Source organism: Spea bombifrons, chromosome 1 (genome assembly GCF_027358695.1).
Source record: "Spea bombifrons isolate aSpeBom1 chromosome 1, aSpeBom1.2.pri, whole genome shotgun sequence".
Taxonomy (NCBI): Eukaryota; Metazoa; Chordata; class Amphibia; order Anura; family Pelobatidae; genus Spea; species Spea bombifrons.
In genome coordinates, this window is record NC_071087.1 from 82,172,904 (window position 1) to 82,192,064 (window position 19,161).

The 19,161-nt window shown below is 40.4% G+C and overlaps 1 protein-coding gene across 1 annotated transcript in view; it reads left to right on the forward strand.

The window, feature by feature from the left end:
- The window catches only part of ELL (elongation factor for RNA polymerase II), a 49,277-nt gene that overhangs the window by 22,424 nt on the left and 7,692 nt on the right, over positions 1–19,161 (forward strand). The window contains exons 2-6 of the mRNA XM_053465717.1: positions 7,629–7,676; positions 12,968–13,089; positions 15,835–15,998; positions 17,244–17,497; positions 19,025–19,149. Of these exons, the coding sequence (XP_053321692.1) occupies positions 7,629–7,676; positions 12,968–13,089; positions 15,835–15,998; positions 17,244–17,497; positions 19,025–19,149 (713 nt within the window). The remainder of the gene's footprint in view (positions 1–7,628; positions 7,677–12,967; positions 13,090–15,834; positions 15,999–17,243; positions 17,498–19,024; positions 19,150–19,161) is intronic.

The window sequence follows — 19,161 nt, forward strand, 5'->3', positions numbered from 1 at the left end:
GTTTGTATTTAACATCATTTGTTTAGTAAATTATTTTAAATAAATGAAAAATTTACATTCATTTTTTTATCCGATTAATCGAAAAAATAATCGGCCAACTAATCGATTATTAAAATCGTTAGTTGCAGCCCTAGTTAGTACTTTTGTCAGATCGGTTACTGGGCGATCAGCAGCATTTAGTGTAAATGTGGGGAGACTTCCATACTTATAGGACGTCTCACGTTTACATTTAGGACTTCCCATGCAGGGGGCGAGCCATCAGGAATCCGTACACACACAGGTACCGAAGACAAACCTGTTCACTCGTTTTATGGGTTTTAAGAACGTTTAGGACATGAAGGGTTAAAGGTGAAATACTGATAATACATATCTACAAATACGAAGCATTCCGTTGCTTTTAAACGTGAGGATAGTGGAGATATATATATTATATTATGTTTTATTATATTTTATGGATTTCTGTGATTCAGCTGATAGAAGTGCATTTTTTTGTTTTAAGGCACACTTCAGTCTGTCAGCCTAGGATTTGTGCCAGATTTCTGAGCCGGATTGTGGCATGACTCAGACATGTTATTGTAAAACCAATAGCTGGAAACCGAGAGGATGCTGGTAAGGAGGTGGAGTGGCAGCAGTATGTTAAAAAGTGTTCGCTTCGGGGTTTTTTTTTTTTTTTTTTGCCCACCCCTGTTTTATTGGAAAGCACTAAAAATAAGCAAACTGTTTCCTGGAAAAAATTTTTTATTATTCTGGGAAAATGGTTATTACTGTTGGTAGGTCTTTTTCTTCATTCCCAGAAGTTTTATAGGAAGCTGCTTACTAATAAAAAGTTAGAGGAAAACATTATTTATCTTGTGTCGTCATTTTAAAACTCTTTAGCACCTGTGCAGTATCGGTGATTGTTCGGTTCAAGTTCCAGTAGACTAAATTATGATATATATATAATTTAGTTTCTCTTTAAATTTCTTTTACTAGTTCTTTTTCAATCCACTTTCTTTTTCCATAGTCACTATATTTTTTAAATATATGCTGCTGGATATATGCCTAGGTAAAGTGTTTTGGTTAAAGCTTCTTTATTTTTTTTTATTTTATATATGAGGTTGTTGACGAAATTGAGCTATAGCAAAACTATGAAAATAGACCAAATGTTCAAACCATCATTCAAAGGGTTAAACTTGCAAAAGGCAAAGCCACAAAAAACAAAACTGAGGAAGTTGTGACATATTGTTAGACTTTTCCAGCTGCTAGGATATGTTATCTGACACTTACAGTAGAGAATTATATTCATACTAATTCTGGTGCGTACACAATGTTGCTGGCGCTCGCGCACGTCTTGAATATGTATGTAAAGCTTGTTTTCTCCTAAAGGTGGGTTATCCGATGTTAAGCTTATATTTACTAATATTACGTACATCGCAGTCATGCCTGCTTCCGCAGATAAGCTCCAGCTATCGTATGCGCTTTAATAGCGGAGTGTCACCTTTCATCCAATGTTGCGTGAGAGCTCCATGGGGGCTGATGAGACGTATGAGCAGAAAGCACACCAAACCAGCCAAAACTAGCACGTGTCTTAGACTGAGGGTTATGCTACAGCCTCCTTAAGCGGTTAATTAGGTTTTTTGAGTGGGGGGGGTGGATAAAGCTCCTTAAATGTACATTGTTGTTCACTGTTGATTAAGGCTGCTTGAGACAGTAGACAGTCTCTTGAAGTTGGAAAGATGTCTGTCACATGTGTAGTAACTAGCTAACGTTACTACTTTCCATGTACCAAGCCCCTTCCACGTCTGGACGGTTTCCAAAGGTTATGTCCTGCTGATAAATGGGCCGAGAATGTGGTGTTTACGTCCCTGGCCTGCGGTGTAGACGTTCCCTCTCACACCGTGGCTCCAGACTGTGATAATAACAGTGTTTTCCTCCTAAACCAAAATAGTCTTTGTGCAATTTGAGGCCACATTTAGAGTTTGGGTTTGATGATATACCTAGATTGAGCTGTTTTAATGTTGCGCAGACTTATTGGCACTTTAAATTTTGGGAACCACCATCTTGTATTTTGCAGTCTATGATATGGGGAAGAAAGAACCTTGTAACGTGCAGTGACATAGCCTGATTGTCAGGGGAGCAACTTAACCAGTCTAGCTTCTGATTGGTCACTCTGTACTTTTGGAGTCATGTAAGGTAGACTCCTAGGAAAGATGTTTGCCCATTGGGTGGTCTTCGTAGGGATCGACAGAATGCCGATTGTTCAAAGATTGAATATGTAAAGCCAAGCACCATGTATGTGTCTGTTACCAGTGTGCCCACCGCTGTCAGCTTTGGGTCATTTAAATAAGGGCCATCTCCCTTTGTGACTCTGCCGTTTGTTGCACATATTATTTTGCATAAGATTCTTAAACTTCAAATCCCTAAAGGGACTCCCCTGCTTACTTTGTCACTTGGATTTTTTTGATGGATCCTGTAGCCTAAAAACTGTGACAAAGTTCCGGTGGTGGTTTTGAAAAGGCCTGGAAGCTTTGGCAGTTTCAAAGGCCTAATGGAGGATGGATGTAGGCCATCATTCTTGGTACTGTTAAATGCCTAAACCTTTTCCTGCATTTATTCCTTAATCAAATTTATGATAATGATTTTTCATGTGACACACTAAGCAGGCATTGGCAGGTCATTGCCATGGAAACCGATAAACCTTAAACGTTTGTTTTTGTGACTAATAGAATGACAAAAAGGCTTTATTTGGTTAGCATGCTCCAGAGTGCAGCTAATGTTCTGTTAAAGTAGACCAGCACCTTGTAATGAGATGTTTAGCGCTTAATATTTTTTTGGGAGGAAGGGGAGGTTGAAGGTACTAGATGTCCTTTTCAAGACTGAAGTCATAGAAGTATTTAACTCTTAATCTGGAGATGGTCAGGAATACGGTGCTAATTTGGAAGTCTATGAAGCATAAATTATAACAGGGCTGGAATAATTGAATGCTGACTGCTTGGCACCTTTAACCATCTTGCTTGGAAATGACATGGTATGTTTGTGTGTGTTAAATGTTCTACATATGTGGATAGCCCCTCAAACTCCGGTCCATTTTACCTCCTGTTAGCCAGTATTGTTCATTTTAGCACAGCCCCGCAAAATGGATGTGGTAATGATGAAACTATAAATACAGAAGGTCATTTATATAATAAGCAATCCTAGAGTTTCTCTTTCTATATCTGGCCCATTCTCTGGATCCACAGGTCCTGTCTTAAGTACATGTGAAGCTTGGTTGTGTAATGTTGGGACTTTTCACTTTGTTTCGTGGCTAAGGTATTTGGAAAGGATTGCGTGTGTGTCTGTATAATGTTTGGTGGCAATTTGCAGCTCGTTTGACATGGAGAGGCTGCCAGGTGGTGGTCACTTCTATGGAGCTGGCATTACTTTTAACTCTAACCCAGTGAGTACTGCTGTGCGGGGATGTCTTAAAGGGGCTGCTTACCTTAGGGGCCACAACAGCTGCAGTTCTGAAGTGGAGGTCTGTATAGCTGCTGGCACGTAACTCATAATCCTTCCTACTCTGACTCTTGCTCTTTGATATATACCGTATATGTAATTGTATTTATATCGGTTACACGCAAAAAATCTGTTACCAGACCAGCCTGTGCTTGTCATACCCTCCAACGTTTAATGTGCCCAAATCTGTCCTCCATTGGTTTTGTGTGGTTGGCGGAGATGCAAGGGTCAGTCGTAGACGCAACCTTTTTTTACCATTTCTCTTCAGAATGGGTTATTTGCGCTGTAAAGAGGCTGTGTGAGAGCTGTGATTGGGGTCCATGCTACAAAACAGACCTCAATCCATTTTATGACCTATCAGGGGAGATCTTACATCCATTATCAACCCGTGATCCCCACTGTCTGCGGACACCAGGCGCTGTGGAGCAGCGATCCAATCAGCAGGCACAATACATATATTTTGGTCATAACCTAGTATAAGAAGTGACAAGTTTTAATTCTTCAAGCGTAAAGTCACATGATAGGAAAGATCATATGACAAATATACTCATGCCCCGCAACATGTATAAGTTTTATTGTTCCGTTTGTAAAACGCCATAGGGCTGTCATTCTTATCTGTAATGTTAAGTGATTGACATTCTAGCTGTCTTCTGCTATTTGTCCTTAACCCTGCTAATAGTGCTTCTGATTTATGAGAAGGCTTTGTATTTGTTCTGTTTCTTCTGCATTTATCTCTGTTCTGGAATACACAGGTCTCTGTCGCAATAAAAGACAGAATGCCCCTTTGAACATTTCCCAGTGTGCATATTAGGTGCTGGAGATGCCAGAAACCAGATTCTCTCAGTCATGGCTGGGAAGCCCAGAAGCTACTGCAGAAAATTTCCTATGACGAAAAAGGATGTCCTGTCATTAGGAGACGTAATGTGGTTTTGCCCAGACCTTGTGGAAACATTTGTCTCTCTCGTGTTAATCTGTGAGAAGCAATCAGTTGCTCTGAGGTATTCCGGATGCTGTACACAATATCGCTTCTCCGCGAGGTACATCAAAATCTGTGTTTTGGGCACTGGCTTCTCTAGAGTGGCAGAAGGCCTATGAACACATCTCTGTGCTTGAGGATCTCGTGTATTATAATCACTTCATTTATCATTACTATAATTTATCTTTGGTGTTTCTTAAATACAAATGCTACTGTAGCCCCCGAAACAGCAGCAGGAACCGCTACCTGATGCCGGCTGATGACTTTAAAGAGGGAACGTCGGCTTTAAAGGGTTAATGGGGGGGGACTAGCCTGCCAGCTCATTCTCCGCTCTCCCCGTAGGGCCCAGACACATTAACCCCAAAAGTGTTCACCCCACGACCCCAAACTTTATTCGCTGCCACCACCAAGCTCTGTTTGAGGTTTTAAAGATGCATTAGGAGGCTTTGGTGAACTGCCCAAAAATAGAAAGCAGGATTGATTTATTGATATTTAACACAGCCTTGTGCGTTAATAACTCTGGGGTCATCACATGGTATTACAAATGTACAGGTACCAAACACCTCTCATCTACCTCATAGCTAGATGACCCATTGTTTCTCAGGTCCTGTTTAACCCCCTCCTGTCATGTTTCCTATCAGTGTAAAGCCCACACTGTCGGCACACAAGCATCTTCATGTTATGATTCTGGAAATGTAACCGTATTTCCCAAATCATAACTGAAGATGTGAGGTGCTGTGACCTCCGTGCCCGGTCCATTGTAGGATTTTATGGCACCCACATGCTGTGAACTATTGTTTATGATGAGGTGCTGCATGTGTGCGAATATTACTGAATATAGGAGTTGTTTTGTAAGTCTTGGTGTTTAATACCATGCAACTTCAGTTGAGTAAACCCTTGACTGACAACTCCGATTTGATTTTTTTATTTATTTTTTTAATTTTAGTAAATAGCCCTAGTGTGTTTACACACATTCTAATGCTACCAGGATCAGCAGCAGGAAGATGGTCCGGATGGCTGGTTTGTGGCCCATCACCTGAGACTGGTGAATAATCATTTCCCATCTTTAGGTCCTGGGCAGCCTCTGGCGTTAGCTGTTGACGCGTGTGAAGATGGGGCTAATACGTCTCTTCGCTGCTTCTTGTGAGGAATATCTGCGTTTTCCATCAGCTGATCTCGCACTTTTCATATCAGACATTACAGATGTATGCGGATGTTCTGAATGTCTGCTGCAAAAAGAACATTTAGTCCCTTTCTTGATTTAATTTGTTGTATCGAGCTCTGACAAATCCAATTCTCTTTTCCCACTGTGAGTGTGCCGTTTATGAGCAATGTTTGTCTTATCTTTTGAATTCATCTGCAATGGCTTTTTAACACCGTCCAAAAGAGCGGATTGAGAATGACTGTTCGGAGCACACTTCATAGGAGGTGATTTGGATGCACGTGCTCACAAATCCTGTGTGCGTAAGAGAGTGGAAGCAAGAGAAGAGTTTGTTAGCTGGGGCTTTACGCTTTGCACAGCCTTTAAGCTGTTCCGAACCAAAGCATTGGACCGCCATAATGGAAACATAATTTAGAGAGGCAATTCATGCTCTCAACTGCTAGGGTGGAATTGAGAGCATAAAGGGGCAATTTATTTTTAATATACGTGCAAAGGGTATGACAAAACTAGAATTCACGGGCTCTGACTATACATTAAAGCAGAGCCCTCTTTGCCTCGCGGGTTTTGGCGTCAAGGTGCCTCTTTTATAATGTCTGGAATCCCATAGAATAACACGTAATCCGTCCAGGACTCCCTAAAGCAGCTAATGTGATTGAGAAGACTTGACGTCCTCTGTTGCCGGTGTGCAGCTGTTTTCGGACGTAATACTACCCGAGGTTACCTTGCAGATAAAACAAAACCACAAATGAATTTGGACATTTTTGAATGCCTTATGTATGTAATGTTTCTTATAAAATGTATTAGATGTGAAGGGCATGGTGTCCCGCTGTGTGACAAATATACCGCAGCTTGTATTCGAGTCGTGGTTTCTGGGTGAAAGCCTGTATACTTTTCAGGTCACTCGCTGTTTCATTGACCTGCTGTTTGCTTAGATTTGCCTGTTCTGTAATACACCGCTACAGTCCCTCTTGTTTATGGAAATCTGAGATGGTGAAATACCGTTTTGTATGCAAAGTTTCCTCGCGCTTGCTGTGGTTGCACTAGATATATTTGAATATTTTTTCTTGCTAACCTTCAGTGGCGCTGATCAAAACTTGGGTTCTGCAAGCCCCTTGTTTTTGCCCTTGTGCAGATGTTTTAAGTTCTCCCAGTTGCATTCTCTTCTGACTCTATTCTGACTGGAATGTTTAGATCCAGATGACTGACTTTCCCCATTTGACATGATACTGGTTCTCAGTTAAGTTTCACAGTTGGGACTTTTGGGGGTTTCTCAGCAGGTGGCTCTTTGCAGCTGGCCCCTCACAGGCGCTCTCGAGCATCTGGCTTTGATCTTCGTGTTTTTCTGAGGTCCTAGGGCCACACTTTCGTCCGAGTTTCTAATGCTTTGTAAATTTGAGACGCTTGTGCGTCTTGTTTTTAGAGTTGAGTACTGTTTTCGTACTGTTTAGTAGGCTTTGGTTGTCTGCTAAGTTCAGTATCTAAAACAGGCAATTTCTGGATTTGTCTGCTTGGAGGCAGCTCAGTCAAAATTACTGAAACTGCTTAACTTTCCAGTATGCCCATAAATCCTGGTCTGTTTAGTCCAGACTCCAACCCGAGTCAAACTCCGTGCCTTGCGTTCCTCAAAGGATCAGGGGTGTCAGATCCATAATGCTATACAACAAGCCATGTTGTCGGTTATGAGGGATCTCTTATTTCAAGGGTGTATATGTAGATATATACATACCTCTTTCTATTTACATTTCTTTTTTTTATAATTATGATTTCCTAATTCTCGAAGCTAAGTGGGCTGGTGACCCTAAGTTTGGAAAATAAAATCTTAGTATGCACAATTTTTCGTTTTACCTTGTCCAGCTATTGGTCAGAAAAAATGATACCTTGTTAGAAATACTTCAAGTGAAGGGAGAAAAGTGCAACTTTTTCATTTTAGCTACGCGGGGTATTCTTGAAAGTTTGAGGGATGGTGAGTTATTTTATTTACCGTAATTTTTTTTTTTTTTGTTTTTTTTTGTTTTGCAGGCCTCCATAAGTTTGAAGCCAGCCATCCGTTTTCAAGGAAGTCAAGGGGTAAGTTGCATTTTTCTTTTTCGGTTCTTTTCTAGCTTTTGAGTTTTGATTGCGTTGCCTTTTGCCGTCATAGACGTCCAAATTAGTTGCAAATTAATAGAATGGTTTATTTCAAACATAACTACTTTCACAGACTGAGGAGAGTTAGACGGTTATAGTCTGTGAGCCATCCAGCCAAGGCTAGACACAGCGTGAACAAATACTACTTAATAATGAATATTAATGTTCAATGCACTGGAAAAATTATGTTGAGAACTAAAAATGTGTGTTAAACATTTCTTTTATTGTACTTCTATATAGATATAGATATTTTGAGGCTTGAAAGCTTTGCATGTTTTAGTGGGTTCTTTATATCGTTACTTTGTGGCATATTATTTGATTGGTGTATCATTAATCACCATTTATCTAAACTTGGGAAAAGGTAAAACAGTTGACTGTCCCTGAAAGCACCACTAAGCAAGAATACACATTTATGTACTCTGAGAGAAAATATGCAAATAGCAGCAGCCCTTCTTCTCTGTGGTCTGATAATCCTTGACTCGGTTGCTTCAAGCAGTCAATCGGTGTCAGCATACTGGTCCCATTGCAATCAGTGGGAGTGCTCGCCGCACAGAGGTCTGAACCCGCAACATTTGCTGTACCAGCGCTGAAGCTGACTGGCCATAAATATATAACTTTGAAGTTTTTCCTCCATGAAAAATAGCTAAGAGGAAGAGGCAAACATATATGGGAGGATTCTACTAAACACATTTGCAAAAGGCACACCACAAAAATGTAAAGGGACCTTTTAGTTATTATATGCGTATAACATATCCCAGTACCTGTTTGATGATCTGCAAAATAGAACATGCAGGGCAAAATACTGTTTGCTCAATTATAAGACAAGTTTTTTTTCAGAGCAAATGTCCCTCATCTTATATTCAAGGCTGTCTTCTAATCAGACCTCAAATTGAGGTCCGACTACAAGACTAAGATCCAGATCCACCTCGGCGCTGCAGGGGATCCTCCTCTCTGGCAGCCGGTGGAGGTCTGTGCGATGCACGCAGACAAACTCCCCTGCTGCCTGCACTTCTACCGAGTGCTGGCATCACATGACCTTCCGGTGCTCCACCATAGAAGTGCCGACAGTAGCGGAGGTAGTCTGTGCGCGTCCTGCAGCCGGTGAGCATTTGCTGGAAGCGCACAGACAACCTCTGCTGCTGCCGGCACTTCCGCCGGTGCTTCTATGGTTGAGCACTGGAAGGTCATGTGATGCCGGTGCTCAGTTATAGAAGCCTCGGTGGAAGTACTGGCCAGCAGAAGCGGAGGTCTGCATTGCACAGACCTCCACCGGCTGCCCCACTAGACACCAGGGAGTCTGAAGCACGAGGGACAAGTAAAGGGATGCAGTGGTAAGTCGGTGGGGTGGCGGGGGGTTCAATGGTTTTCTGGAGGCAGAGTGGCATATAGGGGGTTAAAAAGTATATCTGGAGGAGAGTGGCAAATAGGGGGTTAAAATGCATGTCAGGGAGGCAGTGGCAAATAAAAGGAAATAAAAACATTTTTTTTTTTCCAATCATAGTTTTTATTAAATATTAAAAAAGAAGGTAATATTTACTAGTAACTTTTTCCTATAGGGTAGGATATTCTTATATTCAGGCTTTTTCATTTTTTTCCTAAATTCATATTCAGATTTTATCATGTGGAACCCCAACATCCTTTTTATTTTGATGGGTTGCGTGTGCGAAGAACGAAGCAGCTAGCATAGCAACTATATTCAAACCACCGCAATGAAGGATCTGACCTCCTGCTCTATTTTTACTTCTGCTGACAATGACATGCTGATTAGCACTGATTAACCCCTGGCATCCCGACACGCAACCAAGAAGCTGTCGGATCTTCTCATTTTTGAGACTTCTGTTTTCAGCACCTTTTTAGATTTTATTTAAATGCAAAAATGTTTGAGACAGATGGCCGGGATAACACTACCACCCTGATCTTATCACTGCATTCTTATATTTTCTCATGGTTCTGGTAGCTGTTACCAGTGGGTTATTCCATTTCACTTTGCGATTGAGCTTTGTATTTACATGCAATTGAAATATTTAATATCAAAGTATAAAATGTACTTATTTTTATCTATATATCTATGTATATTTTGTTACAAACTGGTGAAAAATCTCCTATGAAAAAGGGCTGAGGTACAATATGAGCAATAAATGTTATGACTCGAAGTGATTCACAGACGGGGTGAAGGATTTTTAGTGGAATACCCGATTAGGTAGTGAAAGCACCCCTTACTCACCCCGAAGGATGCATGGGAGACGGGTGTTGCACCAAAGCAACACGCCTGCTTGAGACAGTTTAATGTCCCTAACAGCCCCAGTAGAGAGTAATGCACAAGTTCTTTGAGTACATTAATGTTTTATATAGCGCCATTAAATTCCGTAGCGCTGTACAATGGGTAGACAGGACATAACAAGTAGTATGTAACCTAACACTATAACTTACAGAAACAGGTGAGGAGGACCCTGCTCAAACACACTTACAATCTATGCATTTCATAAAAACAGAGACCCCTGCCAGTTCTGGGTAAGCTAAGGAGATGTTTGGCTGGACAGAAGATGGCTAGGGGCCTGCAGTATCCCCCCTCCCCCATGCAAAAGGAACCGCTCTGTTATGTCTTAGTGCTTATGAAAGATCCAATCCCCCCATAAAGTCCCCCATATCCTTACACGTCATTAATATCTTAATTACTTTAGATTGAAAGCTCCTTGTTTCTGTAAGTGATTGTTATATACTACATTTCCTGTTTACTCATTGTACAGCACTGCAGAATATGATGAAGCTTTGTAAATCAATAAATGATATTTCTTCAACTAGCCCATGATCAAGCTCCTCTTTTTTTTTTTTGGTCCCATGTCTATATACCACACCAATGCGTACCACCAGTTTGTGAGTTCTTTAGAACTTGAAAGCAAACTGTTGGTAGGCTCTTGTACTCGCAGTTTTATCAGATTTTAACCTATCGCTTAAAAGTACAACTACTCAGCCTTCCCGTTTTAACTTATCTTGATATAACGTCCCAATCATTTTACTCGTTGTGTCAGGTCTCTGTAACCTCACTAAATGCACTGCCTTTCTTGTGTATAAATGCTCATTTATGGAAGAAGATCCCTAAACTTATGGCATTGGAAACCTCGCTACTGTTTTTCAACTTTCCTCCTCCTGATTGGCTCCTTTAAGCTTCCATTTAGTGCATTCCATTGAGGTTTTGTTCCTCTACAGCTTCTCCTATAGGTAATGTTTAGCTGTTTACAAATTTGTGTTTGTTGAGAAGGTAGTATTTCACATGTTACATATCGACACCTATACTGTGGTCCTCATCCTAGCAGCACCCTCTCCTCGGTTAAATCTGTGGGTCTGTGACAACCACATGTTTACAAACTAAATGTTCCAGTAGTTTTTCTCATAGACTTGCTGTTCAGAAACAGGCGTCCCTTGGATTTCTTAAGAAGGGGGGTGGGGGTGGTTCTTGACTTCTAGGAAAAGGAATAGGAAGCAGCAGAAATGGAGAGCAAAGAGGGAAATACATTAAGTGGTGAGAGTCAAGGAATAGATTGGTGCACCGCTCTTACCAAACTAAATGATCACCACTGGTCCTGGGCTTAGTTATTCCTGTAGGTATACAGATAAACCCCAAGGGGGGTTATTAATCCTGGATGGCTTTTTTTTTGCGAAGTACTGGTTTTATGTAGTTGGGGTGCACTGTGAGAAGATTTAAGCAACTGAATTTGGCTCCCTTTCAGCTCAGCTCTAATTGTTGGTATAATGGATTCCTGTTAAAGGTCATCTAAGTTGTTACTGATGGCTTAGTTGCCACCCTACTAAACTATAGGTGTGGAAGAATTTATGTGGGTGGCATTAATGGCCAAACATTTGTTTGAGGTGTCTGTTGGAATTAACAATGAAAACAAGATATTAGCATGCTTTGTGCATGAGGCACGGGACAGAAGGCGCTGTGCTACTTTTCCAAAAGCTTTCACCCTCCACTGACCCCAAGCTCACCCTCTAGTAATTCTAAATATAGTCCTTGAAAGGAACTTGTGAGATTTGCATGACCAGATGAGTTCTCATTACCGAAACAAACAAATCAGTGTCTCGGTTTTAATCACCGTCACTTGGTCAAGCAGTTGGGTCTTCCGTCTTCTCGCTTTGCTGCTGTGGGGGGAGGGGGGACGGGACATTGTGTACCAGCTTCTTGGGAGGTAAATGACTTTAAAGTCTGTTCTGATTCTTTGGTATGCTTATCCGGTGGTGTATTTTTGATGGGTGTTTAGTTGTGGCAATTAATGGTATGTGGTTAGGGGTGGCAGAGTTAGGGTGCTTATTGAAAGACTATTTGTACTTGGTTGCAAAATGTTTTGTGAACGCCAAGAGTATTTTATTTTTTTACAGCAGAAGTGTGACTAGGTATGGACTAGTGACGTATTTGTTAGTCTGTGCTCTGATATCAATATTGTTGTATCTTTGAATTCATTACTCCTGTTCGTGTTACAGAATAAATAGTTACTCATCATTTTATGGCATAAACACATTACAGCAAGTCAAAAGCCAGTGCTTTTTTTTTTTTTTTACCATGGTTTTTTTTTTTTTTTTTTTTTTTTTTCCACCTAATAACTTGACTTTTAGCACTACCAAATATACAGCATCACACATTGTTGTTTAATGTCCCTGACGCCATATTAGTGCTTATTATCCCTATATTAAAAAGCAATTGCCTCGCCTGGAAGTTGAAGCCCCGCTGATGCAGTTGCCCTTTTCATCTGCGGCCCGATGTTTGTTCCTGATTGGCTACTTGAAACACTCATTGAAATTGGAACATGCGCTTTTTTACTTGAGCGTGCTTTTGAATATTGCCTTTTACTGAGACTAATGGAATCCACAGACTGTTTTAAAATACTTCACATCATTGTGTGGTGGCTTCAGTTCCTCTGTCAGTGAGCTTGGTAGTGTTAAGCTCACTTTGTCCCAGCATCTTCTGTAGGTCACACGTTTCATCCTCAGTTGCCTCTCCGAGGGGCTTTTCCTCCTGCAGCATGTAATATGCATGTTATTTCTACTAGTCTCAAAGGGTGAAAACAAGTGAAGTAATGCCAACGGAATCTGCTTGGAATATTTAATGATGGTCTGTAAGTTTTGACATGCAATCACATTCCTTTGCTGTTTTGTGCAGACGTACTCCGTATATATATATCGGCTCTTTTGTTCCGTTCAGTGCATGTTAATGAACCTCCTCTTTGTTATTGCAGCAAATCACGATTCCTCAGCCAGACAGCCCGTCGGATGTACGTAAATTCACGTTCTATCTGTCAAATGTTGGCAGGGACAGCCCCCAAGGCAGCTTTGACTGCATCCAGCAGTACATCCAAAGGTGAGTTCTTTTCCATTTGGAATACCATGGACACATACACCTTGTCATTGCTGTAAACAAGAATAGATATTCATTGGTTATAATCTTCTCTCAGGATCTCATGGGGTGTCTAAGAACCTTTTATATCCTTTCCAGGAGAAAAATTTAAAACAGATGGCTGCTTTTAAAAACAAATGTGTCATCAGATCTTAGACGGTTTTGTTTTTCCCAGTTTTCTTCCTTGCCAATGGTAGTACACAAAGACTTCATACCTCGGCCCGACGGTCAACTATATCCTACCTGACATCAGATATTCTTGAAAACATCTTTACTAAACAGAAGTATCATTTTTCTTTCCCTACCAAGTCAGTAAGATCTGCCATTTTTGGGACTGTATGCCAGCTCTGTTTGTATAACAGACAATTTGGTTTTACAGTAAGCTTTACTATAATACCTTTGTTGTATACTGGAATATAACGTCCATAACGCTAAGCATGTACAGTGCTGTGTAAAAGTTCCTGATTTCTTCTAGGTTTTCCTTTTTCTCACATTTTAAATGTTTCAGATCATCCAACTAACTTTAAAATAAGACATTAAGATGAGTAAACACACATTGCAGCTTTTAAATGATCATTTATTGAAGGTAAGGATTTAATAAAAAACCTATGTGACAGTAATTCCCCTCTAAACCTAATAACTGGTTCTGCCAACCATGGCGGCAACAACTGCAATCAAACTTGTGAGAACTGGCAATGAGTCTTTTCCATCGCTGTGGAGGAATTTTGGCCCACTCTTTTGGCACAGTTATTCTAATTCAGCTACATTTGAGGGTTTTTAAGCATGAACTGGCTTTTCAAGGTCATGCCACAGCCCCTCAAAAGCAATTTTTTTTTTTTTTTTTTTATTTTTTTGCATAGTCTTTTTTTTCTTATTGTGGAATCATGAACACCGACCTTAACTGAGGCAAGTGAGTCATGCAGTCCTTTACATGTTAATATGGGTTCTTTTGTGACCACCTGGATCAGTCATCAGTACAATTGTGGCCGGCTGACCAAGCCATTTGTAGATAATGGCACTTACTGTGGTTTCCTGGAGTCCCAAGAGCCCTAAAATGTAACAAAATGACTTTGTTTCTCAATGTTTGGCTCGCACCATCTTGTGCTGCTTTTTAGGGCCTTTTAGCCTACTTCTCTTTGCAAGACAGGTTTTCTTTAATTGAGGTTAATTGGTGTTTAGATTCAACAGGGCTGGTAGTAAACATGTCTGGGTGTGTCTAATGAAATAGAACCCAAATATCAATTAAATTGAGTTACTTGGTTGATTTAGTAACTAATTACTGCACAAAACAAAGCAAGAATACCATAAAAAAAAACAAAAAAACATCTAAGGCAATAAATATTGGGGTTCTGTCGCAATTCAGCGCCTTGGGGTACTTTGGTGTAGTGAGGGGCTAAGCAATACATAGCAATATTTATGCCTTAGGTGTGTGCCTTTTTTTTTTCTTTTTTATTGTTGAATAGCATTTGCTGGGTATGCGCTGAATTATTTTTGTTTATTTTTTTTATGCTTTCTAGTTTATATGCTCCCTTTTCTGTAGACTTAATGCCAGCATGCAAAAAAAGCTGCATTTGCTCTGGTTACCTTTTTCTAATATTAAAATTGGTTATATAATCTGAAACATTTTAAGTGTAACATATGTGCAGGAATAGAAAAAACTTTTTTTCGCAGCAGTAAACTTTGTTTTGCTACTGTTGTGGGGCTGCTAGAGAACGGGTGGGCCTGGGTATTGGCAGCGCTCTCCCCATGGGACATACAGCCCCTTAGAGCTTGAGTGGTGTTGCTAACAACTTGTTTACCTGAACTAGCATCTGGGACCGCTAACCTCCCGTGTCTTTTATAAATAACTGGCTCTAGGCCTCCAGCTTTTCGTAAACATCAAATTAAGCAGCACCAGTAAGGTGGGTCAAGTCTTGGGTTACTCTACTGGGGCAAAGTTTGGAAAGTGGACTTTCTAGAAAGTGGAGTTTAAAATAGATTCCACAAACTATAAATATGACTACATATATTCAGATATATAGAGTAAGCCAACCATGTTTTTGAGAGAAGCAAATCTAGTTTCTAGGATTTCCCTGAAGGCCGTTTCTCTCCAGTATTCCAGCAAATAATAAACATACTGTATGTAACAATACAATGCGTTTCACCTTCAGCCATCACTTTAATGCATATGAAAACAAGGTGGTCCCTTTACGTTTTTGTGCTGTCTGTTTTGCGAATGCATGTAGAATCCTCTCAATATGTATTAGCGGGAGATGTGTTTGGCTGCTCCAACACATCTCCTGTCTTTCCCGACCCTGTGCATATGTATTTAAAGTTATGTCGGTGATGCGAGAAGTTTCATTTCATTGATTGGCTGCTTGAAGCAGCCAATCAGTGGGAAGAATTGTTGGGCCACTGGAGAGCACCAGCTGCAGCTACTGCACAAGGTAACTGTCTTTTAAAGAACGCATGTTTAAGTACTCAGAGTACTTTAGTATGCTTTGGTGGTTTTATTTCTGACATTCAACTGTCCTTTTAAGTGAAATTTTATTACATTATCTCGTTATGCAACAGTAGATGTCATGCTTGAAGCCACAGTGTCTTGTACTCACCTTTTTTGTCTCAAATCAGGAGAGAGACTGCTTGACCATTTCTATTTCCACTTCTTGATTACATCGTGATTCCTTTCAATGTAATTATTAAACATATGAGTGTTTTCCTTCCCTTAAGCAATGGAAATGTCAAGCTGGACTGTCTGGGCAGTATCCAAGATAAAATCACGATATGTGCCACAGACGACTCGTATCAGAAGGCCCGACAGAGTATGGCGCAGGCCGAGGAGGAGAACAAGAGCAGAAGTGCCATAGTTATCAAAGTAGGCGGCAGATATGCAGGTAGGACATCTTCTCTTACTACAAGGTACTTTTTGATTTTATTTTTGGAACTATTTTAATCAGGTTTTGAAGGTCCAACGACATCAGGAAGGTGGGACAGAATAATATGTTGAGTGTTTATATATCTAGAAAATGGCTCTTTGGGAGCGTGCATTGTGCAGTATTCAGGTCACTGGTATTGGGGAAGCAGTTTCTACTAGCATCTGGTATGGAAGTTGCCATAACTCATCAGGCTGTGTCCGCAGCAGACTTTTTAATATGTGAATGATATGTCTGAAATTCCGGGGTATTATATCATGCAGAAGGCTATTTGTGCTAAGCTTATTCTGTAGGACTTCTCCATGTAGTTCAGCTGGCAGATATTCTAGTACATGAGTTCATCACATAGCCATCCAGAGGAGTAATACTGACGCTTTAGGCCAGATTCGCCAGATGACATCACTCTACGGCAGTATTTGGCTGTGTGCCTGTGTTTGCTCATCATGTAGTACAGAGCTGTAGTAAGTCTACTCTCCCCAGAGGCATGAGGTTGTTTCCATCATTTATAACTCGCCAGCGAACAAAGCTTAGCAAAGAGGCAAAAGAGTAATGTGGAAACATGGCTTCATAAAGAGCAAAAAACAACCTGTGAACTTGTTAACCTGCCTTTTGATTTTACATTTCACGTTTTAAATTGGTCTCCATGCAAAGCCATTTATTCATATTAAAAATCTGTCATGGGGGAACCATATTTTCCAGAATCAATGTATTTTTTTTAATTTCGTTTTTTATTGAATTTATGTAAAAAAGCTTGCTTGTACAATAGAAATACCTAAAAGAAAGCACCTTTAAAAAGCATATCTTCAGACTTCGGGGTTCTGCGCAAATGGCCTATATGTATACAAAACAAGGAATTGGCAAATACCCTGCAATAAGCTATTTAACACTTAAACACAGTCACACTATCTAAACCTAACATGGCTGCAACCAAAAGTATGATATGGCACTCCTGAAAATCAAAAGATTTTACAGAGGATTATTGGTAGCATGTCTAAACACGAATTGTGTACTTTTTTATTTTTTCTCCTTCCTGAAGTTGCTGTTTAAGTTCAAGATAAATAACGAGAACATAAGCTCAATTAATGTAAACGTTCAACAGATTCTGTCCAATCTCCAGTGCGTTAAAAACTAAAGCTGGTAGTGTATCAAGTGTGTAAGTTCACTCCGACATATTCTCAAAATATAGGTTGCATTATTTTTCCCCAGGCAAAAAAGTCCAGGTCCGCAAGCCTGCCCCAGGAGTCCCTGATGCGGTTCCTTCCCGGAAGCGACCTACTCCTGTTAACATTGCCGGTGCGATCAAGAAAAGCGCGTCAGGCTTATCACAGCGGCCCTTAAAGGACAGAGTGATGCACTTACTGGCCCTTAAGCCATACAAGAAGCCTGAACTCATACTGCGCCTTCAGAAGGATGGGTTGTCCGTTCAGGACAAGGATTCTCTGGATAGCCTCCTGCAACAGGTCAGTTCCATTTGATGACTAGCTGGTTCGTTTTTCTTTTTTTGCTTTAGCATCATTCATATCCTAGCTTCTAACTTTTTATTCTGTGTGAACACCAAATTAGAAAGTATCTGAACACGAAGGACAAAGACCTGGTAACTTTTTTTTTTTTTTTTATTTATTTTTTTTTACAAACAATGTTCCAGTGAATAAATACATAAATATATCAATGCTTCAGAGTTGATGGGTTATTATCTTTTATTTATATAGCGCCAACAAATTACGCAGCGCTTAGGTTTGTTCAGCCCAGGGGTATGCCTTCCTCTGTGTGTACGCACCAATTTGCCCTTCGATTTATTTGGGATGACAGAAATATCTGCCTTATCCATTATAAGCACAACAGGACCCTTTGGTTCTGCAGTCTAGTTCTTTACATTATGAAAAGTGTCCCTAGCCATAGCTTATTTTAAGTGTGACCCATAAGCCAATAATGGAACTTAATGCTGGTGAGTCCCATCCAAGATGAAACGGCTGTGACTTGGTTATGTGGCTTCTGCGCCTCTGTCGCATGCTTTCTTTAAAGGCTGTCTAGCACAGCAGACATTGGCTCTAAGGGATCCGTGTATAGAGTGCATGAAGACGCAAAAGAGGTAATCATTAACCTTATTTGCCTATGCCTACCCAGAATCCCTTGCTCTACAGGATTTCTGCGTTCTTCATTCTTGCCTGGTGGATGTAAGTTGGTGTTTAGCAATGCTTCCTTATTTCTTAAAACGAATATATAAATAACACCAAGGAAGACTCGGGTAAAATTTATAGGTGAATTTTGTGCAATACAAATAAGGATGTATGTAAAATACTTGTTGCTGGTTAAGTTCTACTGTATCTATTTCTGGTGACTCTCCAGCGCCACCTACTGGCATTAGTTGCTTCAGAATCCAAATTAGTTCAAAGAGAGATGCAGTAAGATTGGAGTATCTTATTTTTTTTATATACCGCTCATGGCTGGAGTTGTTTACTTAATAAGATTGAAAATTGTAGGCTATAAAAACCAATAAAGCTACTCCAAGTTAGGTTTATGTAGGCAAAAACTGTCCAGCCTCAAGTGTGTCTTGTGTACCCAGGCTGCTTTTTGTCTTGCTGTGCAGTGCAGCAGTTGCGTGGAACACTTTGAAACCATCTGCTCGAGTTATGTAACCGCTTGACAAAAGTGTCGCCCAAAGTGTGCTACTGAGCGTTACACACGTGCAAGAAGAGCTAGTTCTGTTTACAACGTGGAACATCTGTACCTCTGTTGCATTCATTCGCTTCTCCATACACAGTTCAGGAATGGAGGTCTGTGTCCACTAAATCAGGGAAACTTTACGGGAGAGCTGAAAGTGGTCTCTTTTCAAGCTTTGCCTTAAAATCCCTTTTGTTAAAAAAAAAAAAAAAATTCCAATATTAATTTTGTTTAATTATCCATATTTATTGGTATATTGTTCTTTAGCCCTCTAGCTCTGTTGCACTTATGTTATTCTCAATGTCTAAACTGCTTCTTGCTTTCAGGTGGCCAGTCTGGGTGCCAAAGACTGCACTTATACCTTGAAAGACTGTATGTATAAGGATCTGCAGAAAGACTGGCCTGGCTACTCCGAAGGAGACCAGCAGCTGCTAAAAAGGATACTAGTCCGGTAACCTTGTTT